At 30.4% G+C, this 23,344-nt stretch overlaps 2 protein-coding genes across 5 annotated transcripts; both read right to left on the bottom strand.

Annotated features, from left to right (window-relative positions):
• Positions 1–3,635: 3,635 nt before the first annotated feature.
• LOC133670046 (uncharacterized) lies at positions 3,636–6,547 on the bottom strand. Its single transcript, XM_062090454.1, has 5 exons — positions 6,317–6,547; positions 5,946–6,175; positions 5,099–5,179; positions 4,219–4,569; positions 3,636–3,945 (listed from the first exon to the last, which is right to left on the bottom strand). Exons 1-5 carry the CDS (start codon positions 6,471–6,473, stop codon positions 3,844–3,846), a joined length of 921 nt encoding a protein of 306 aa, XP_061946438.1. The 5' UTR covers positions 6,474–6,547; the 3' UTR covers positions 3,636–3,843.
• Positions 6,548–6,564: 17 nt separating this feature from the next.
• LOC133670047 (disease resistance protein RUN1-like) lies at positions 6,565–22,760 on the bottom strand. 4 transcript variants are annotated; one of them, XM_062090458.1, is made up of 3 exons: positions 21,926–22,759; positions 12,751–12,807; positions 6,565–6,689 (listed from the first exon to the last, which is right to left on the bottom strand). In XM_062090458.1, exons 1-2 carry the CDS (start codon positions 22,417–22,419, stop codon positions 12,774–12,776), a joined length of 528 nt encoding a protein of 175 aa, XP_061946442.1. In that variant the 5' UTR covers positions 22,420–22,759; the 3' UTR covers positions 6,565–6,689; positions 12,751–12,773. The 4 variants fall into 4 exon arrangements, with proteins under 4 accessions (XP_061946442.1, XP_061946441.1, XP_061946439.1 ...); XM_062090455.1 differs by lacking the exons at positions 6,565–6,689; positions 12,751–12,807 and adding exons at positions 14,483–14,984; positions 15,074–15,144 and having other exon boundaries at positions 21,926–22,760; XM_062090456.1 differs by lacking the exons at positions 6,565–6,689; positions 12,751–12,807 and adding exons at positions 14,483–14,984; positions 15,074–15,140 and having other exon boundaries at positions 21,926–22,756.
• Positions 22,761–23,344: the final 584 nt, after the last annotated feature.

Below are 23,344 nucleotides of genomic sequence, written 5' to 3'. Positions count from 1 at the left end.
AAGATTTCACCTCTCTTCTTGCGGGTTTCTATTTTATTGTTTTTTATTTTTTTAGTTGTGGGGATAAAGCAAAGCAACGTTCTTTTGCTTCCAACCCCTTTTGCCTAATCTGAGAAGGAAATTGTCTGGAAGACTTATGATCTATAACCCAATTTTGCACATTTTTTTGTGATTATCTTTTCATTTTTAGAATTTTAGCCATTTCTACGTGTTTTCATGCTTTTTAATATTTTCGTGAGTTTCAAGTTAATAAATAAATAAATAAAAGATTGGCTGAAGAAGGAAAAAAAAAAGAAAAAGAAAAAGCAAAAATCTTAAACTCATTTTTAATTTGTTTAATCTTATCTCCGTGAGGATTCCTTAAAATTATTTCTTAAATTGTTATCAATTTGATTTTTCCTTGTTGTGAGAAAATTGTTTAAGTGGTTTCTGAAATCATTCTCGATTTGATTCTCCACGTTGTGCATTAGTGTTTTAAAATGATTTTTCATATCATTGCTAAAATGTTTTTTCTTGTTTTCAAGTAGAGTTTTGAACTATTTTTATTATTGTTAATGACTTGGTTATGTTTATTTTTTAGCAGAGTTGTAAAATAATTTTAATTCATTGATGAAATGTTCTTGCTTGTAGCTTGTTTTTCAAGAAGAGTTTTTAACTATTTTTATGATTATTATTGACCTGATCTTGTTCATTTTTGTACAAAGTTATTTGTTATAAACTTGTTTCTTTTTTTCTTTTAAGCAATGTCTTAAATTGTCGAGTAGAGTTTTCAATTGATTTTTTTAATTCATCGCTAAGTTGTTTCATTTCTTTTTAAGTAGAGTTTTAAATTGTTTTTAAGTCATTCCTGGCTTAGCCGTGTTTATTTCGAACAAAGTTTTGAAATGATTAATAAATTAGTTATTGAATTGTTTTTGCTTGTTTTAAACAAGTTGGTTGTGAATTTAATTCCTTAAACTATCACCAATTTGCTTGTTTCAAGTTATCGCTAGCTTCTTCTTCTTCTTCTTCTTCTTTTTTTTTTGATGTATAAGTTCTAGAGATATGAATTTAAATTGATGCAATTTGATTTTATTTCTTCTTCCTTCATTTCATTTCAGAATCAATCCTATTTTATTTTAAGGTGATTTGCAAATTCTTTCTTATATATATGTTTTAGACATATCTTTGTTTAATTGCTTCGTGTTTTGTTTTCAAACCATATTGCCTCTTTACCAATTTGATTTGATTCTATGTTCAATATAAATATGACACATACCAAACCAACACAAGAAAAACAACCACCATAAGAGCATATAATTATGTTGAAAAGGGATCACATAGAAATTCTAATTTAAAATTTTACTATTGAATATTTTTGTTCAGTAAATCTATGGTTGGTGGGCTAACCTCATCCGTATTGATGGAAAATTTAAGTGACTATATAGGAATATTAAAGGTGTGTCTAGACACAATTATGTGTTTTAATTATGAAAACCCATCCCTAGAAACATGTAATAATGGTTGATATTATGGAATTTATGAAGATGGTGGATTATCAGGCTCTTCATGCCAAAAAAAATGTAACGCTTCTTCATTGCTTGTATTAACTATTTATCTAATACAGTAAGAATGGTTTTATGTATGTTTTTCTTTAAAGATAAATTTAATAATTTCTAGAATATATATTAAATATTATCTTACTAGGCATGCCAATCTATATGTTGTCAATTGAATTTTACTTAGAATTTAGCTGTAATATGGAAACAACTACTTTAATCAAACAAGAAGTAGGATTCTTGACCTCAAACTCTAAGAAAGGGATGTCTCTTTCAATAAGGACATCCATATAAAAAGAATAGGAGTTTAGGGAAATAAATTGTAGGAGTTTAAATATACTAAAAAGATAAAGAAAAAATATAAATCAAAATAAGAAAAACTATATGGTGCAAAAGATAAATAAATTAAATAGTAGAAATTGAATATGTAGGGTTGACCATCATTTAAAGTAGTATAGGCCTCATTTATATTTTTATCGAGTTTGAATCTTATTTACATAGGCAATTCTAATTCCATACAAATATCAATATCAAATAAAGATGTTTATTAAATCCTAATACAAACAAAACTCTTTTCAATTGAAACTTTAATGATTCCTAGGCTAATCTATGAATTTTAATTAATTATTATGTTAAGGACTTCATTCTAAATAGAATTGTATATTTAGTTTATCACATGCATTTATCTCTATCAATCAATTACTTTCTCTTTATTGATAATAAATTCTGGTCGCTTGGTTGACTTTTCTAGTCAATCAATAACTCTTCCAACTTGGTCAATTTTGCTGATTCAATTCACGATCGACTTTAGCTTTCTTCCCTTATTTTATCATAAACAATTATTATTCTTTATGTTTGACAAATATATTTTTATTTTAGGTGTAAACAACCTTCAACACGATATTTCTTTAATGCTTTGTTTACATAACTGAGAATAAATGGTCCTAAAGCTATGGTCTACCCTCAACTAAGGCCATTATTATTTTTAAATAGGTCTTAGTAAGCTTTTTGACCTAGAAAAAATATAATATCTAAAAACTAGTGTAAAAGGAAGGTTATATGATTATGTCGGGTTAGAAAGTTTTATTTTTTATTAACTTTTTAATTGAGTGTATATCTAGGTTGTATACTAAAATGTCTTGGAATTGAGCCGTTAGGACCTGTGAGGAGACACAAAGTTCCTTACCACCTGGGTATAAGTCCTTTGACATGACCAAAGTGTAAAGGATAATAGTTTAAATACATTGTTTGATTTCAATCAAAAAGGAAAAGAGCAAACATCATAACATCATTTATTTGTTCAACTTGGTAGGAGTTCTAGACAATTAAATGATGTTATAGATCATATGAAATTCTCATTCTTTGCTAAAAGTTGATGCATTATATTAAATTAGTTATTGTAGTCAGCAAGAGCAACACTACGCTATATTAAAATTTATTTATTTTTAATATTTAGGTTAACATGGTCATCTTGAAGTGAAAGTATTTCTCTCTTGATGTTTAGAGGGAAGAGTTTGACCCTTTCAAGAATATTTTTTTTTCTTGTTAGGCATTAAATATTCCTCAATCATACCTTGTAAGGCTTTGCTCATGATTACCTAGTTGAAATATAAGAGTGATTAGGGAAGATCTTGGTTGTGCATAGCTATAAGATGTCATTGTTGATTATTGTAGTTTTTGCATATAAAATTAGGGATTTTTGGAGAGAAGATGAAAAAGCTAAATATTAATCATTGTATTGAACTAAGTTAATTAGCATGTCAGTTCTTGTAACTCTAAGTTGCCATGCATACGTAATACTATTTAGTGGGTTCTTATTTTGCTCTGTTGCGATGCATCTGTGTCCCTTCACTGATTTAATCTCCTGACCTTGCAAGCAGTCCATATGAAGTTTCAAAAAACACTACTCGATACTAAGATTATCTGGAACACCTTCGTTCTCATGTTTTGAATTCTCAAAACTTGTCGAATAAGGAATTATTCAGCATATTGGGAATTGTACTCCTCTCTCTTACAAATAGTGGATCCATGATGAGCCCCGTTTTGTTTTTCGGAATGAGGAGTATAACTTCTAACATACCTAATATGTCAAATAAATTGAGTGTAAAATAAATACAATATATATTAAAGACAAGCTGCAGGTATCTTGGAACAGAACTGAAGGAACAAAAAACATTTAGGCACCCAAGGTGGGGGACATAACTTTCTATGTGGTTATAAGGCAATAATCATTGGCAGATTGGCACACTATACAACACAGGTTTGATCGACAACGATTAATAGAGGAACGTAGGCGAGGCAGGTCTTACAAGGTTGTCCTCAAGAACTGTACCACAAAATATAGGACTGCCAGAAATAGCGCAATCTGGTATGCATCTCTTTGGAAGCTGTCATCCCTTTGAAAGAACTGTATCCAAACAGATTATATGACAAATTAATTAAGAATACTGGACTAGGAGACGACAAATACTATGCATGTTCAAATTTTAACGAACTCGCGGGGAACAGTTTTCCAGAAATTATCAATAACATTTTGTTTGATTATGTGGAATTAGTTTCTAGCAATTGTATTTTCATAATCTGCACAATCCCTAATGCTTTCTTTTGTCATCAGATATGAGGAGACTGGACAAGTAATTTTTAAAAGCTGTTTTTTCTCGAAGCTAATAGTAACACTTACCTTTGTTGGATCACCAGAAGGGTCAGGATATATCTCCATGTTCTCTTTTTTGGACGACGGACGGTTTGTCAAGCTTTTCACAAGATCAGATAAATCCTTTCCATTTTCAATTGTAGCAAATAATCTACGAGAAGTCCAGAAAAAAGCCTGACCAATAACTGAAGAGGCTGACAAATCCCAGAACTCTTCGTGCTCAATCACTTGGCCACTGATCTGGTTTAAAGTGAATTTGGAATGCACTTTAACTATCAAATCTCCCCCCACACCAGCAATAAAAGATTTGGGCTTTCCTGTTATTGTCCACTTGATACTCAGGATACTTGTTGACAGCATTATCATTTCTTGTACAGTCTACGACAGTCAAAGCATGTAGAACTTACATAAATTAAAGGGAAAACAGTACAGAATCATACAATTTTAGAACGTGTAATGGCTAGTCAGAAATGTAAGATGGACAAACGTTATGCTTATAAGCAAATCAGCAATCTGTTTCCCCATGAAGTTGTTTGTGTTGTTTAATTAATTGTGTTTTTGGAAGAATGCAGATGAAGCCAAGCATGTAAATGTTGCTCTCAGTCTGATATATTTATGCATACTACCATGTTTGACTAAATGTAGAAAAAGGAGTCTTCAAGCAGCGACTTTAAGAAAATGGTGACCATGTACATGGGACAGTTGTAAATGGTAAGGCAGGCCCCGAACAGACGACAGGTGAGCCCGCATGTGTATGCCTGTGCACCTGAACGGACACTTATGCGCTATAGTGAAAACAGAAGACCAGGACGAGGCAGAATGCTATGCCGTATTTCTACTGTAAATATAACAGTATGTGATATAATGAATGAAACATTCCGAATTTGCAATAGAGAAGCACTCTCACCACAGAAGGGTTATCTAGAGCACCAGTTGCCCAGAGTGGTCTCTTGTATTTCTCACGACCAGTAAAACTTCTGACTGGATCCTGCAATTACTAATAAAATAAAAGTTTCAATTTACTATAAGCAAAAGAATCGCAAGAAATTATGTTTGAGAATGCAATATCCCACCATCCCACATGAAGAAAATGTACATTTCTAGCTATTTATAAACAAGAACATTTGTAGATTTATTATGTGTTGTTCTATTGAAATAAAATGTTATTTATTACATACAGTTATTGAATGCCAGAATGAGATCACTTACGAGCCAATATGAAAGACACAATTAATAACCCATGTATTCAGTGATTTTCATATGAATTGACTGAATTATTTCTTGTCTTCAGTTAAAATTCTGCTCTGGTTTGGAAGTCATATCTCTTTCCCTAATGGCAGACTGCTCTGTAACCAACTGCAATCACAAACATATGACTATAAATACTGTTCTTTTCTCTGAGATGGTTGCATTTGCAGCTTGGTGTATTCCATTTCAAATATAACTCAACTCTCAAGAGCAGTTTTCTTGTGATTTGAGTCTCTTTTGGCAAACGAACCAATTAGGCCTACGTTTAGCATTACTACTTCTGTCAACCTTTGAAATTGCAGTAACTAAGGTTACAGTATTCTTATTTTACATATTATGCATCAAACTAAAAGCAACTTATGGAAATTAATTTTCTTTTTGGGTTATCACTCGAAGTAAAAAATAACTTTAAATTCATAAGCCATGCCAACATTACAATCAAGACTCCACCAAGATCTGGCAAAACCGTCTTTCTTTTTTCTTGATACAAAAAAGTGAAAGAATACCTTATATTTGACAGAAACTGCGAAGGTTCCAAGGGCACGATTGCCTTCACGTAGTTGGAGGATATCACGTACAAGCTGTCTGGCTGTCGATTCCACCAGTGGGCTACTAATGCACTCGAACTCATTGCAAAGCTCACCAAAGTCCATTCCATTAACTATCCTATCAGCTTCAGAACTTTCATTGGCTGGCTCAGCTGGAGACAGTTCAGTCCTACTAGAATCATTTCTTACTGCATGTAGACATTATTGAGTTTAATTTGTTGATCAGTAAGAAAATCAATCCTTGTTTCTTCCTACATATTTATGTATGTGTTTGTGTGAGCTTTTTCTTGCCAGGAAATTAAAGAGGAAAGAGAATTAAGGCTATGTACCTCTCAGTATAAAGGGGTGGCGAAGAGAGGATGTAAAAGGCCTGCAGGTGAAGATAAAACGATTACTACTTCGGCAGCATTGGCGGTGAAAGCTACCAGGAGTGGCAAGGGAAGTAGTTGAGGAGGCAGCAAGAGCAGAGGAAACAGAAGCATTCATCTCTTTCCATTCTGTTTTCTAGTGCATGTGGTGTTGGTTTGAATTAAATATGGAGCCTGTTCTTTTGTTTTTCTGTGTACGATATAATTTTGTGATTTTATGGATAAGGTTTGTGATCTGAAGATATGCACCGCACTTGGGCTGGCCACTTGTTCTTGAGGTTTCAGGCTCAAAATTTGCCACATATATCCATCAAGTACCATTAATGAGAACAATCTAAGACAAAACAGAACAGTATAAAATAATAAGTCAGACTGTTTGGTGCGGATATGAAATTGAGGGATTATATTAACAATTAACATATTAATAGATTAACATTAACAATTAATATTAAGATTAAGATTAACAAAATAAAATTAACAATTAGCATTAACAGTAACACTAACACTAACATTAAAAAAAAAAAACCAAAAAGACTCAGTTGATCCATCTCAATACACTATAGGTTGAAACAATATAATGATGAATTTCCCGTACTTAAGAAAAATCAATAAACTCGCTATTGAGAATAATATTGTTTTTTTTTAAGATATATTAGTCATTATTAAATTGATCGAGAGTAATTCGGTCTTTTCAGATTCTTAGAACATAATGATAACTTAATTACCTTTAAAAACAAATTCGAATTAACTGATGTTTAGGGGTTTTTCTTATTTTCAACCTGATTTCTCTAGTTATAATCAAGTTGACTGAAAGGTAATTTGATATTTTAATAAATATAAATATAATTTTAAAACTAAAATTATTGCACATGTCAGCATGTAAGATATGTCACTCACTCTTCAGGAGGTGCGTGAGGTGTTGCCTGGCAGCAAAACATCGACTTTTACTATGGCATTGAGAGCGGCTCATCGAGCGCATGTCAATGAAAGACCAAAAATATTGCTTCAGCAGCCTATTTTTGTTCTCATTCCTTTTTTCCATATCCCTACCTTAGGTTTTATGCGTGCTATTTCAAAAATTAAATATGTCATGTCAATTTGTATTTGTATCAATTTTGATTCTATTGCTATTTATTCTTCTTTTAATGCTTTTTGATAACTTGTTTTGTCTTGTCAATTTTGGTCCTCCTTCCTTATTTCCATTCCCTCGACCAAACAATATGATGACGTGTAACTTTTATAGATGGCACTACCGACGGAATTAACCCGACAGTAAAGTACATCTATAAATATGTTGATGGAAAACTTTTCTTGGTATATATTGAGGGAATTATGGAGAGTATCATAGTGGGATTCAAAAAAAGCAAATCATATGTGACGTGACATTTTTACTGACAGATTTCATTAGTAATGTCGTCGGTAATTTTTTTATGACTTGGCGATTGACCCTCCTCTCCCCCTCCTCTCCCCCTCCTCCATTTCTCCTTTTTCCTTATGCATTTTTTTTCTGCAACAAACAACCACCCCCTCCCTCCTAATCTCAACACAATTCAACCTCCCACAACAAATCCGGCCACCACAACACTCAGTTTGTCAGCATCCGTGTTTTGATTCAAATTTTCTTAAGGATTCTCCACTTTAAGTAAGCAAATCTACCTTTTTTTTTTATTTAAACTCAATTTTAAAATGTTAATTTTTTTTTTGCATATTTTTGTAGTATATGTAATTTGTTTGAGTGTTTATTTGTTTTATAGTTTTTTCTCATACAATTTTTTTTTTTATGGATTTATGGTTTGTACGTTTTAGGGTTTTATTTTAGATTTTGTAAAATTATATTTGTTTATAAATTGATGAAACTTATGTCTAATTTTTGACGTAGGTGTTTTGTAATGACATAAATAATGGCTTATTTAACGGATCCGTTTTATATTTTATCAATTTTATTGTCGAGTTGAAATTTTTAGTAATTGTGTAGAAATTTGAATTTATGTAGATAATTGATAATAAATTAAGAATACTATTAAAATAGATTGAATAAGTTTGAGATAAATCGATATTTTTTGCAAATTTATTCAGTTAACATAGTTAATTAATATATGTTGTCATCATTATTTTATATAAGTTTTGTTGCGATGTTGCGGTCACACAAATTAATTACCCTAGCTTAAAACACACAAGATAATATAGAGCAAGTAAGGGGTCGATCCGACGAGGAAGTTTCAAGTCAGATTTTTATGTTGTACGTTATGTAATTGGGGGGATTTGGTTTGTGATTATCTAAACTATGACAACAATTAAACTAGCAAACAAAATTAATTAAAATCGAAACTTATCAAGAAAACAAATCTTGGTTGCAAGCACACATCCACCTACGGAAATTAGAACTGATCATGGAAACGAAACATCAATTTATATTCTGAATATTTATCTCTTCTTAGCATTGGTTAATTAACGGATCCGCCGTATAACTAACCTTAACCATCAAACAACCACAGTGTCTGCACTAGTAATTTAATTCAATGGAAGCCTTAAGAACTAGATAAGTTGATTAATCAAGAAAAGATAACTGTCCGCACTCTATGTTTGATTTGATTGAATATTCTCCTTAAGATTAATAACGTAGATCCGCCACAATTATTAAACTCAGTTGCTTCACAAGTTCATATACCACAACTCCGGTTTTGATATCAAACTTAGCAATAGATTGTCTACAATAATAACTTAGAGTCCGCTCTAGCAATTAAAATAAACAATCATAGAAAAAATAAGTATAGGAGAACAAACATATTTATCATATAAACTGAAAAGAAAAGGTAAAATAAATCTCACAGTTTTTAAAATTCGAAGGTTTCCGTGTCCTTGCAACCAAGAAAAAGAGTTTAGCCTTGCATGTTTGTTGAACAACTAATCAAAAAGAAGAACGAATGCATAATTTTGAGTTTCTTAGAGGAGGGGGGCATTTTTCTCCTCTTGGCTAGCTTCCCCCTTCTCTTCTCTGATTCTTTTTATATCCTAGGAAACCCTAGTCTCTATTTTACAAAATAGTCCCCCCTTAAGTAGACTGTTTACATTTAAGTACTTCAATAACTATTTTTCTAAAAAAAAAAGAAATAGCCTTGCATGAAATCTTCAAGCTTTGACTTAGAGGAGCTAAATTGCTGAAATAAAAACTTGGATATCGGTTTAGATGCTTCGAAATGTAATTTGGACTCGTTTCTTTAAGAAACCTGTTTGCTGGCAGAATTCAGTTGTTATTTTTGAAAAATCATATCTCTCTCATATGACATCGTTTTTGGCTGAAATTTAAAGTGTTTATAGAACTTTGAGTCATGAATCCAAAAAAATAGAGTTTGGATCAATTGGACTTCTGTAGCTCCAGATATTCAAGTTGGAATGGCCGAAGGTCAACACTGGCAGATTGCGAGATTTGACTTTGAAGGTTGCGATTTCCATGCTCTTCCTTATTTTATTTTCTTGCCTTAGATTTTCGTAAAGGTATGGATGTTAGCTTTTTAATGCCACTAGAATCACTTCATTTCAACCTCTAGAGCTCACGCTCTGCATAAAACATCGACTGAAGGTCAAATTTACCAATTATCTCCAATTTACTCCTTTTTGCATCTTTCATCCAAAAGTGCCTTCAAAACATAAAACAAAAATAAGACATTTTATATATAAAACATAGGCAAAACACTAGTTAAATATGGGTGAAACTATTGAATAATATGGTTGCATCAAGTTTGATATAACTAATGGATGATCATTCATGGAGATATAAAGATTCACCCCAAAAGTTGCATATAATGGATTATTATAATGAGGTTCAGGGTTTTATAATTACATACTATCTAATTCAAGAAATATTAGTAGAGAGGGTATTAGATGTTCATATAAAAGGTGTAAAAATAAAAAGTTTTTCGATCTAGATTTTATAATGATGCATCTTCTATTTATGGACAAATACCTGTATTGGTATGCATATGGAGAACCATATGTTACTCACGATACCATGATAGAAATGATGATTGTGTCAACTTCTAGTTCTAGCAATGTGCTTGGAGTTGTAAATGATAATAGTAATCCTTATAGGAATATAATTATGGATACGATGAAAATGAATCAGGGTCATGGCGGTCAATATCCAATCGTAGATGAAGAACCTAATGCAGACGTGACTAGATTTTTTTACTTTTGAAATATTTTGACGAACCGTTATGGGATGGTTTCCCAAATCACAGTCAATTATCGGTCATTGTATATGTGTTCATCATGAAGTCAGATCATGGGTTGAGTGATGCTAGTTATGACAAAATTGTTGAATGGACAAGAAACATTTTATCTTAAGGGAACATACTAAAAGAGAACTTTTATGTTGTTAAGTCTATAATGAAACTCCTCGGTCTAAGATACCAAAAAATTGGCATGTGTCCAAAATTTTATATGTTGTACTTCCTTGAAATTAGTTGAAGGACTTTTGTTACACACAGAAAACATAAATACTTCTCAATCACACTTAGACCGTAGAGGTTATTCATGTCACTAAATATTACTGAGCATATGACATGTGTAACACCCCATCCTTTAGAAAGGGGTTAAATATGAAATACTATGATAAATTCACATTATTAAACTAAGTATGCGTAATCTTTATGACTTATTTTCATGGTCAAACTTATTATTTTTTTGTATTCATACACATCATCATGTTCCTTTATTAATAGTCAATCCTAATGAAATTTTGATAGAGTTTCCTCTATAAATGGGCATATTAAGTTATCAATAATTGCCTTTATTTCACAATTTTTATAACCACATGAATCATTCACCTTAGAACTCATTCCATGTCATCCCAACCACAAATCATTCTCAATATCATATATACATTTCACCTTTCAATAACAACATAATATGCATTCACAAAAATATAACTATAAATAATTGCTAGGAAAGGAACTTGTTAAATCACTTATACATATTGATCTTGATATATATATATATATATATATATATATATATATAGAGAGAGAGAGAGAGAGAGAGAGAGAGAGCACTATAGAAATTTGTTATAGAAAATACATGATTATCATTTTACATAAGGTATTTATTTAAAGACTTCATTGCATAAAACAAACATAGATAGGATAACATCATTACAAAAGAAAAGAGTTATTTTTTTTTTGTTTAGGTTACAAAATTAATTACATGCACAACAAAAGTTCTGGATGTCCTAGAGTTCATCTATCGCCTAATTACTTGGTCCACCAATATACGAAGGTCCCGCAACTAAGATTAATTAAGCATAATTTCATATTACGAACACAATTTTACTTTTAAATGCAAATGATAATGAGAGTGCTCATTATTCCTATTAAATCTTAGAGAAGCTTTCATTAATAATGGTTACATTTTCACAATAAATACACAGAACATGTATTGCACACATTTGTAAATTTACTAACAAGCGTAATCACAAAATTTTTATGAAGACTTCGCCATACCATTTTTATATCAATAACCCATCTCTCTCCTTAGTTACTTCTACCAATCTAAGGAAGACATTCCAAACATTTAGTTTTTGATATATTTGTTAATGATCCCAATATTGGCTTGGCTTCTGCTCATTTTGAAAGCAACTTCATTACATTAGTTTTCTGAAAAACTTTGAAAAAGTCTCAACATTGGCTTTCACCCATTATGGATAACAATTTAAATTCAATGGTTTTCAAAAATTTTAGAAACAATCTCAACGTTGGCTTTCGCTCATTGCGAAAGCAACTCAAATTCATTGGTTTCCAAAAAACTTCGAAAACAATCTCAACATTGGCTTTCGCTCATTACCAAAGCAACTTAAATTCATTGATTTCTTAATATTTCGGAAACAATCTTAACATTGGCTTTTGCTCATTGCGAAAGCATTTCAATTTCATTGACTTCACATCATATTCATAATTCATCCACATTACTTTCATACTTAACATTCATAATAAATCCAAAATTCAGATTTAACTTCATGAGTTATAGGCTATTCAAATTCTTTGGTTTCTGATAACTTCGGAAACAATCCTAACATTGGCTTTCACTCATTGCAAAAGCAATTCAATTACATTAAATTCTCATCATATTCATAATTCATCCACATTTCTTTCATACTTAGCATTCATAATAAATTCAAAATTCATATTTAACTTCATGAGTTATTTGCAATTCAAATTCTTTGGTTTCTAATAACTTTAGAAATAATCTCAACATTAGCTTTCACTCATTGCAAAAGTAATTCAATTACATTAACTTCACATCATATTTATAATTCATCCACATTACTTTCATGCTTAACATTAATAATTAATCCAAAATTCAGATTTAACTTTATAAGTTGTAGAAGACATTTTACATACCTCCTTCTCCGGTCGAGTGAGCTTCATCGATAAAAGATCATGCTTCTAATGTTCCCTCTGGACCATAAGAATGCTTTTTGTCAGTACATTCTTTAAAAATTTACATACTCGTTCTTTATACAAGAAATACTTCTTTTAACTTCATATCAAAACTCATTATGTTCAACAATACATGACAATGCACTAGGACACTGCTTAGTGTTTCTCTCCCCACTAGAGTTATAGAACTCATTTTTATTTAGAGTTTATTTATTTAGTTAGTTAAGACACAAATACACAACTTAGATGACGAGGGTTAAACCCAATTCTGCTGTTTACATGTTTAAATTCATTGAAATACTATGTCATGCGGGTTTGTCCTGTAACACACAACCTGACCCTTCCATAGTGTTTTATCTATATCTAGAGTTACAGAACTCCAAATGTAGTAAGGTTTGTTCCCTGTAAAAGTTAACATCATTGAACAAATTCTTCACGAAAACATTTACCCTAAATGTTCTCAGTTGTAAATCTAAATTTTTAGTTTAAGGTATGATACACATTATGTCCAAATTTTCTAGTTTGACTTGTCTTCAGGTGTTTACCTATATCTAGGGTTCTACAGCTCTAATTTACGTAATTCCAGTGTTGCGATGTCACGGTTTAACAAATTGATTACCCTAGCTTAAAACACAACACACAACATATTATAGAGCAAGTAAGGGGTCGATCTCATGAGGAAGGTTCAAGTTAGATTTTTATGCTAGATGATATGCAATTTGGGGGGGGGGGGTTGGATGTTATCTAGGCTAAAGCAAAAGAAAACCAAAAACTTATCAAGAGAATAAACCTTGGTTGCAAGTAAATATCCACCTACAAAAATTAGAACTGATCATAGAAACGAAACGTCAATTTATACTATGAATAACTATCTTTTCTTATGTTGTTTAGTTAACAAATCCGCTATATAACTAATCCTAATCATCAAACAACCACAATGTCCGCACTAGTAATTTAATTTAATGGCAGCCTTAAGAACTAGATGAGTTGATTAATCTAGACAACATAATTGTCTGCAATCCATGTTTGATTTGATCAATCGAATGCTCTCCCAAAGATTGCTAATCTGGATCCACTATAATTATTAATCTTAGTTGTTACACAAGTTTATATACCACAACTCTGATTTTGATAGCAAACTTAGCAATAGATTATTCATAATAATAACTTAGAGTCCGTTCTAGCAATTAAAATAAACAATCATAGAAAATAAGTATAGGAGAACAAGCATATTCATTAATCATATAAACTGAAAAAAAAAGGTAGAATAAATTTCACAGTTCTTGAAATCCGAAGGTTTCTGTATCCTTGCAATCAAGAAAAAGAGTTTAGCCTTTCATGTTTTTTGAACAACTAATCAAAAAGAAAGTTTTAATAAATAAAAAATTATGAATCAATAATTTTAACATGAATTTATTAAAAACATGTCTCTTTATAAGAATTTTTTTTTAAATAACAACTTATCATAATTTTAAAAGCAAGTTTTAATAATAAAAAAAATTATGAATCAATAATTTTAACATGAATTTATTAAAAAAATATATATGCACATATAATAACAAAATATAAATTTTATTTGCATTGAATATTCATGATAAGTTTTTTTTTTAAAAAAGAATCTACATATGACTAAAATATTAAAAAAAATTAAAATAGAAAAATAGAAACAAAATTAAAAGAAAAAAAACTAAAATAAAAAAAAACACTAAATATTTATCACTAATTTAAAAAATATAAGTTTGAATACAATTTATCTAGATGACAAAAGCTGAAGGTAGAGGAGGAGATGAGGGTGGATCTTTATTGGGACCATGTGGGTGATGAGGTAAACTACACGTAGCATCGAAGTTTGACAACAATTCCTTGTACAATCGCCTAAGTTTGGTCGTTTTGGACCTAAGTTAGGTCATGTCAACACTAAGTCAGGTCATCTAATCTTCAACTTGTTCTTGTACAATCACCTAGACGGCTGGAGATTTAGAGCTCAAACTCGATTGCGAAGAACCAATGGTCGATATACTACTCGTCTGTATATCTTCAGTCATAGTGTTTAAGATACTGTAAACCCGATTTCTATCGAGTCCATTGGTCGATCCAATCTACAACCACAAATCCAGATCAAGTTATAGAAGGGTTGCAGGATCGTCCATGTATTTCTTTGATATTTTTACGTCTCGTACCATGAATCACCCAACCTATATGGTAGAAATAAATTATTGGTTAAGATAACAAAATATAAAATTTGAACATTTAAAAAAATAAAACATTTTGAATTCAATCTTACATAATGGCGTTGTGATTCTCTCATACCCTCCTCGCAACAACATTGTCGACCTAATCCCAGCGAAGTTCTTCCTTACACATCAATTTTATAAAATAATTAGTCCATTAAAATTAAAAAAATGACCAAATTAAAATAATAATTAAAAAATTACTTATATATATATTAACCTTGAACTTTCCGAACTATGTATCAATCATCATAAGCTTCAATTCAAGATTTTTTAGAACCTGATTTCACTTAAACAATGACACTTTCATCGATGATTTCATCGCCGATGTTATCATATGAGCAACCTCCACATTTGTAAACCTGAAATTCCATTTGTTCATTGAATTTAATTCTTCAAAAATTATCCATTGTTGTTTATTTTTATTTGTGGAGGTGTTAAGTATTGTTTTCTGTAAGAAGAAGAAAAAGAAATGGAGAAGTGAGAGAGAAAGTGGTCGTTTGTCAAATTGTAATTTAAATATTACCGATCAATTCACCGACGAGTATTATCAATGGACATATTTTCCTAGTAATTTAGTCTGTAATAATGAGATGTTATTTTTCTTCTTTATTTACAACTATAATTCTATTGGTATTCACCGATGAAAAAATTTCATCGGTGAATACCGATGAAAATAGCTAAGAAATATTACATCGGTAAATGTCACAGTAATTTATTGACGAGTTTTTTCCATCAATATTTTTGTTTGTATTTGAGAATATTTTGATAGTGTGTCTAATCAAAAAATTATTGCAAAATTTCGTGCAAATTAACACAAGTTATGATTAACATCATGGCACAATATTCTAACTTCATTATTAAGCTAAAATTAATTTGATCAATTTCCACAATAACAACCATTTTAAGCTCATAGGTTACATTTCAATATGAAGCTTGTCTTTTAAGGAGAGAAACTGAGATGTTAAAATTAGTGAACACATGAGCTATGTGACCAGTGGAACAAATAAGCTGAACCTTCATATCCTTCCTAATAACTTTCGCATGAATAATAATAAAATAAAAATCAATCTTTTCATGAAAAACTATGTTGTGACTTAAATAGGTTGCACTTATATTATTACACTAAAGTAATGAACTACATAAAAGAGAAATTTTCAGCTCTTCAAGTAAAGAACACATCCATAAAAGCTTAATGTTCCATTAGTTAGAGCTTCAAACTCTAATATGTAGAAAACAAGCTACAATCTTTTGATTCACTAATTTTCAAGATATTATTAAGTTATTTTAAAATAAGATGGCATATTTCTATCATCCATATTAAAGTATGTTTCACATGACACAAAATACGTTTAACCCAATGCTTTTCATGTAACACCCCAACCCAAATATGTTTTCGGCTAGAGTATTATAAGGTCTAAATATTTATATAATTTTATTTTGGACTAAGTAGGAAAAAAGATAGGCTAATAAACTTCATGGTTCCATATATATATATATATATATATATATATATATATATATATATATATATATATATATATATATATATGGAACCATGAAGTTTATTTACCTTAGTTTTACAAACTTCATAATAGTTTAGAAAAAACAAATCATGAGTCACTTTTTCTTTGATAGGTGAAAAGAAAAGGAGTGATGTGGATTGACCTTAAAGGGTTTAATTTTCATTCTATTTTCTTGATTTCAAGGTAATAAATATGAATCCTTTTTATTTAGGAAGGTTTTGGATTGATTGAGATTTTATCTCTCTATATGAAAGGAATTAAAATGGTATTTATATGAATGAATAAATGCAATAAATATGATTGTTTCTACAATATTGTAAGATGAATTAAGAGTGTTTAATGGTCTAAAAGTATTAGATTAATAATTAGGTATAAAAATAAGAAGTTGTTAGTTAAAGTGTTTGATGGAAGGTTTTTGTTCAACCCATAATAATGTATTGGAAGATGAATGTTTTGTGCCAAATTTTATGTATATAAAAAGCTTATTATGTATAGTTTCTAGCACCACAAATAGTGTATTAATCCAATTTTTGTAGAGATAGTTATGGTAAAAATAATAAAGGATGCACATGTTATTTGGCAACAGTGTTCAAAAATTATTTTGGGTCTAATTATAAATTATATAAAAGGAATTAGTAAGTGAATCATATATGGATGAAAAAGTAATTGAGACTAGTTTACAACCCAAAAAGAAGAATTGAATTCTGAATTTTCTAGAAGTTATGGCCAGCTTATTAGGCAATCTTTAATTGACAGATTATTTTAATTATATGATAGCGGGACTTTGATTGATTATATGTTTGTGAATAAGTTGTTTAGGCTCAGATTTTGGACATTGATTTTTTAATCAAAAGAGATAAGTAAATCTTCACACACTCTATTACTTTAAAACAAAATAAATATTTTTTTCTTAATTTTGCATTTTCCCTCTCGTATATGTATTACATTCTTTAAAATAAAATCAACTAGTTGCTATGTTTAAATTTATCTACTTATATGTTTTGTTTGTAAATGCACGATATAAAATTTTTATAAGAATGTTTTAGAATGAATTTGCAAATAGTTGCATAATAGCTCTCAGGTGGTCATGAATGAAGTAATGACCTCTAGTAAGTGGGGTTATCAACATTAGAATCAGTTTTAATAGCCTAACAAAGGGTTAAAATAATTGGCGATAGCCTTTGCCAACAGGTTACAAAACTTGGTTAGGAATAATCAACTAATGGCCTAGTCACGAGTATAATGTGGTTGAACAATTTGAGCTGAGATTAAGGTCATGTTTATGGAATTGAATGCCAAGTAAAAATATGTATTGATGAATTATGTTATGGCATGTTTTATGAACTCTCAATTGTTAACATCTTTTTGAATTATTTTAAGTTCAAGTTTTATTATTCTTAATTCAATATACATGACCTGGAAACCATGGTTTGACTCGAAACTCTTGGTTTAACCATAAATCAAATCGAACACCACTAGTTTGACCCGAAAACAAACCAAAACTTAATCCAGGAACCAAAATAAATCAGACTTGAAATAAACAGAAAAACTCAAATATTATTTTTCAAAACAAATTAAAACCTAGAAAAAATAAAAATACATAAAAAAACACAGATGAACATTCAAATCAAACCCAGTAACACAAATCCCAATTCAGAAAAGTTTTCAAAGAATCAAAGGCAGAGTTTTGTTCGCAATCATGCATGGTTTAATAATCAAGTATCCATTCACTTCGATTATCAAAGAATCAACATGATTTTGTCAAAATAGGTTTCAGTTCAAAATTGAAACCCTTAAAAATCCACAAAAAATTGTTATTAATGCATGAAAACCCTAGATTATTGATTAAAAAAATCATAAAAACATACAGAAACCAAAATCAAATCAAAACCAAATCTAAAACTAGTACTCAAGACAATGTTTTTCAGTTGAACATGAAGAACATTCAAAAGAAAAAAACCCAAAAATACTTAAGTTGTTGCCAAACCTAGAATTGCCTATTTGGAGTTTTAAATTTCTATTTTTTTTTATCTTAACAAACTAAAATCCCATATTCATATGCGTTTTAATCAAAACAAACAATAAAAAACCAAAAACCATGAAATACATGCAAGAAACTCCTAAAACCAAAATTGCAGCCCTATTGACATCCAACCAATGCATTAAATTTACATCTTAAAGTGACTCTTTGGAACAAAAACCAAGCTCAAGAACCAAGGACATGAACTAACAATCCATAAATAAGCACCAAAAGCACTACCACTTTTGAAAAATTACAAAAACCATTATATCTTAACAGAAACAACACCCAAATGTTTCATAAACATCTAGAAAACATTAACAACTCACTTAAAGCAATATCAAGTAATGAAAAACTACATTTTCATGCATTAAACAACATTAAAGCTTCACATCATATGACATCAAAACAAGCCTAAAATGTCATTAAACATTAAGAAAACATGAATGGGTAGGCTACATGGACTCCACCTTTGAGGTTTTTACATGGTTATACCTTTTTTAAGCTTACTGACTATAGGTAGTTGTTTTTCCTTCTCTTTTTCTTCCTTTTTTTTTTTTTCCTTTTCACTCTCTTTCTTTTCAAAGATTGTTAGACATTTTATGTTAGGCTCTTGAACCTTTCACAATAAGGTCTATTAATAGAGTATTTCTCTATATTTTTCTTTTTTTTCTACCCCTTTTCCTTATCTGTTTTTCTGATTTTTCAAGAGATATTTATAGGGTTTTTCTAGGGTTTTTTGGTGGATTCCATCAAAGATTGATCAAAACTTTTCCCTTTGATCAAAATGAGAGGGTTCCAGACAAAAGTTAAGCTCATGTACTAGGCTGGTTTTTCCATGATGGTTTTGGTCCTTGGTGGTTTTGCTAGACCTGAAGGGCAAAAAGCCATTTTTGGCCTTTTAATTTTAAGGGGGAGGTTTAAAGCCCTTGATAAGAACCCTATAAGAGGCTTTTAAATGTGAACACATGAAAAAAAATGGTGGTTTTTGAAAAATAGGTGTCATAATCAAGCCTAGGTTGACCACTTTCGAGGCTTCCTTAAAGCAACTCCGATATAAACATCATCGGAAACCACCTGAAGTTGGTAGAAGAGATGCATATCTTTTTTTTGAATCCAACCTTATTCAATTTGAAGATATATAGCTTCACATTTATTCGTTCAAATGTGTCAACTCGAGCAACCTATAATTTGAAAATGCAAGGAAAGTTGATCAGGGACAAGATGTTGAAGATTTCTGTGGAAGAATTCGGGTATAAACATCCAATTTCATGGGCATGGGTTCGTAAAGAGGGTGTTTTCCAGTTGAATGGTGGTGGTTACAACTCTTGAGTTGGCTGGAGACGACACAGTCATTCGCCTTAACATGCTCACTCAATCATCTAAAATTACCAACAAACTAGATGAATAGTGGTGAACAATATGTCGTCTTGGTTAAACCCTAGAAATGAAGGTTTTTTAATAGGTATTTGACTAATTTTCATTTGGTCCTTGCTCTTCCAATTCCTTTTAATTGCACCTGTAATTATCAACCAACTTTTAATTGCATTCAATTGTACCCCTACCATATTCAATTATTAGCTCCAAAGTCCAACGCCTTTTACAAATAAGTCATTGGTTTTCAATTTATTTCATTTCATCATTAATTGACCACTAAAATTTCAATTCCTTTCAATTTGGCCTCTAATTTGATGAATTTATACCCTTAAAATTGCACGCCACTTACAGGTTGTTCCTTAGCCTTGGGAATCTACAGTTAAATCTTTAATTGGCCTTCAAAATTTAATTTTTTTTTATAATTAAGCCCCTAATTTGACCAATTAAACATTTCAAAGTCTAATTTCAATCCCTAAACTTCAATTTCTTTCAATTAACACCTAAATTGACTTCAAAAATTGATTTTCCTTGCAATCAATTCCTCAAAAAAAAATTAATTAAGCCTTTTAAAATTTTTAGTAAGTCATTAACTATCTAAATTTTTTTTTTACCCTAAATAAAAATATTTTTACCAATTGGACCTTTTATCAGTCAAAATTGGGTTGTCAATCTTGTTAATCTTATACATTTTGTGGTTCTCCAATTTTTGTCACTTATTATCTTGGTTCTCTACCATCAACTTGGGTAATCTTCTATGATTTCTTCTTGTATTTGTTTAGGTCAAAAGTGGCTAATAACAATATATTTATATGTGTGTGTGTGTGTGTGTGTGTGTGTGTGTGTGAGAGAGAGAGAGAGAGAGAGAGAGAGAGAGAGAGAGAGAGAGAGAGAGAGAGAGAGAGAGAGAGAGACTTATGCTTGGCTTGGTAGTGTGTGTGAAGCTTTACTTGCTAAGTTGTGGTTAACTTACCTTTTTTTTTCTCTCTCTAGATATGTAGAGGATTAAAGAAAAGGTGTAGCGAGTTTTGAGCTATGGAGTTTACCTTGCTAGTTTAAGTTGTTAGCTAAGCTGAATGATTTATGTTTTATAAATGAGATTTTTTTATTTGTTATTAGACATTCATTATTAATAGTTTTGAGGAGTAGTAAAAAAAATTTGTATTTTCTCTTTAATATGATTTTTATCATGTTTAAAGGTTGATGTTGTTAAGTGATCATTTATAAAATACATATATTTAAGACTTTTTGATTTAACATTTGTGATTTTTAATGAACATTGAGCTTGCTAATCTTGACCATGGTTATTCTTTGGAATTTCATAATTCAAATGGGTGGCTTTAACATATTTGGATTTTTCTTGTATACATGGATTTACCTGATTTAGTTAATTTCGGTTGAGTTATACTTTAAATTGATGTTTTCTATTAAAATAATATTTTTGTGTCTTTTAATTTAAAATAACATGGCTTTTGATTTTAAAAAAAAACTCATAAAACAACATTGTTTTAAGTTTTCTTTTTAAAAAACATCATAAATTAAATTGCCCACTTACAAACCCAAATCTTGAACCAAATCTACCAGCAAGTTAAATCATATAACTATGCTTTCATGTAATTTTGGGCTTTAGCCCTGTTTTTTTAATGAAAAAACAAAATATTTGAATTGAATTTTGCTTGTCTTCACATAATATGTCGAAGCTAGCCATTTTAATTGGATTTTCCTTGAATTGCTTGAAGCATCTGATTTAGTTCTTATTGATAAAAGCCTTTCAATTTAGTTCAATTATTCATAATTGTTTTGAAGATGTTTATTTTAGATACAAACAATTTCATTTTCAGATCATTGAAATAAAAAAAAAGTTATTTAAACATTAAATTATCAAATCAATAGATGTATTAGAATAGAAAACCAAAATCTACATGCAATCAAAACCCTATATATATAAATGAGTCAACCAATATTATACATTAAAGAAAGCTTACTCGATCTTCCTTGAGTCATGGCCAGATATGTTGGCAGCTTCGTTCAAAGCAGCTCTGAAACATTGCTCCGCCTCCATCTCCAAAGCTTTCCTCTTTACAAGTTGCGCAAATGCATCTCCAAAGCTTCCACTTTGCTTTCTTACATCAGAAGGATCAACCTCGTAGAATACTGGAATAGCAATCTGCCCTCTAATTTTTCTGCTTTCAAGAATCTTCAATAGCTCATCTAAGCACCATTTGGAAGAAGCATAGTTTTGGGAAAAAATGATAACAGAGCGCATGGAGTCTTCAATTGCTTTTACAAGTGATGGAGAAATTTCTTCTCCTCGCCTAAGGTCATTATCTATGAAAGTAAGGATGTTTTTCCGTTTCAAAGCTGCATGAAGGTGGCTGGAAAAACCAACACGGGTGTCTTCCCCTCTAAAGCTAAGGAAGACATTATGTTTTTTTGGAAGGTTGATGGTCGATGTAGAAGAAGAAGAAGAAGAAGCCATGAGATCAAAAAATTACACAGGGCTGTAGGGTGAAATTCTCAAGATCATATGAGCTGAAAGACAAGAAAGGACTATATATTAATCGGATATTCTTCACCTGATCTGCTTCTCCAACCGTAAATTGCTAGAAATTGAACCACATTTGGGCTTAGCCTTACAGGGAAAGCAATCTAATAATTGAAGAGGTACGAACACAAGTGAATAAAAAGTAAAAACAAGAAAAAGTGAACTGATGACAAGAGACATCGTGTGGTTTGAAGTCACTTTGATATTTATATATTTATTACCGAACAGGTTTACTGTAACTTGACTGGTGAGTTTGAACAGGCCTTCTCCTCCAGTAAAACTTTTTTCTTGGTTTCAAATGTAAGAAGGTTCGTGGAAATTTCACAAAAGGAATGTCGTCAGACTTCAGCGTTATGGAATCAAAGGCCTTGCAAGTCTTCACTTTACCATCACGTCCTTACTTTAAGTGTACAAAGCTTTGCCGCACGTGTGGGATGATTATTCTTCTGGATTGTATTTTCTACTATAAAAACGATAAATATTTTTTTTTATTATTGTTTTATAAATTCTTGGAGTTGTTGTCTAATATTTTTTTTAATTGAAATTTTTAACTAATTTAGAAGGTTTGGATAAGAGAATTAATTATGTATAGAAAAGACTATTATTTTTAATACATCATATTTAAGATAAGTTCTATTATTATTATTTTTATTATTAATATTTTTTATGTTTTTCTAAATATTAGTCTGTCTATTGGTTAAAACAAATTAATTTCAGGAAGGTAGATTATGGTTTTATGGATCAAATCTAGCAATTATAAAAGCTAATTTTTTTTCTTTTAATATTAAGAATACATTTTATGTATAAGTTTGTAATTCTTGATATTAAAACAAATAAATTAATTTTTCTTGTATATTTT

The sequence above is a fragment of the Populus nigra genome, chromosome 12, assembly GCF_951802175.1.
Source record: "Populus nigra chromosome 12, ddPopNigr1.1, whole genome shotgun sequence".
Classification (NCBI taxonomy): Eukaryota; Viridiplantae; Streptophyta; class Magnoliopsida; order Malpighiales; family Salicaceae; genus Populus; species Populus nigra.
The sequence above is the reverse complement of the archived record's forward strand: the minus strand, read 5'-3'. Positions and strand labels throughout refer to the sequence as shown.

Bases quoted from the DNA above. Each gene is read 5' to 3' on its own strand.
- LOC133670046 (XM_062090454.1), bottom strand. From the start codon at position 6,473: ATGAATGCTTCTGTTTCCTCTGCTCTTGCTGCCTCCTCAACTACTTCC. The intron at 4,570-5,098 runs GTGAGAGTGCTT...TGACTGTCGTAG, and splicing joins CTCTAGATAACCCTTCTGTG to ACTGTACAAGAAATGATAAT. The intron at 3,946-4,218 runs GTAAGTGTTACT...GTTTGGATACAG, and splicing joins CTTCTGGTGATCCAACAAAG to TTCTTTCAAAGGGATGACAG.
- LOC133670047 (XM_062090455.1), bottom strand. From the start codon at position 22,419: ATGGCTTCTTCTTCTTCTTCTTCTACATCGACCATCAACCTTCCAAAA. The intron at 15,145-21,925 runs GTAAGCTTTCTT...TTGATGTGTAAG, and splicing joins CATGACTCAAGGAAGATCGA to GAAGAACTTCGCTGGGATTA. The intron at 14,985-15,073 runs GTAAGATTGAAT...TCTACCATATAG, and splicing joins GAGAATCACAACGCCATTAT to GTTGGGTGATTCATGGTACG.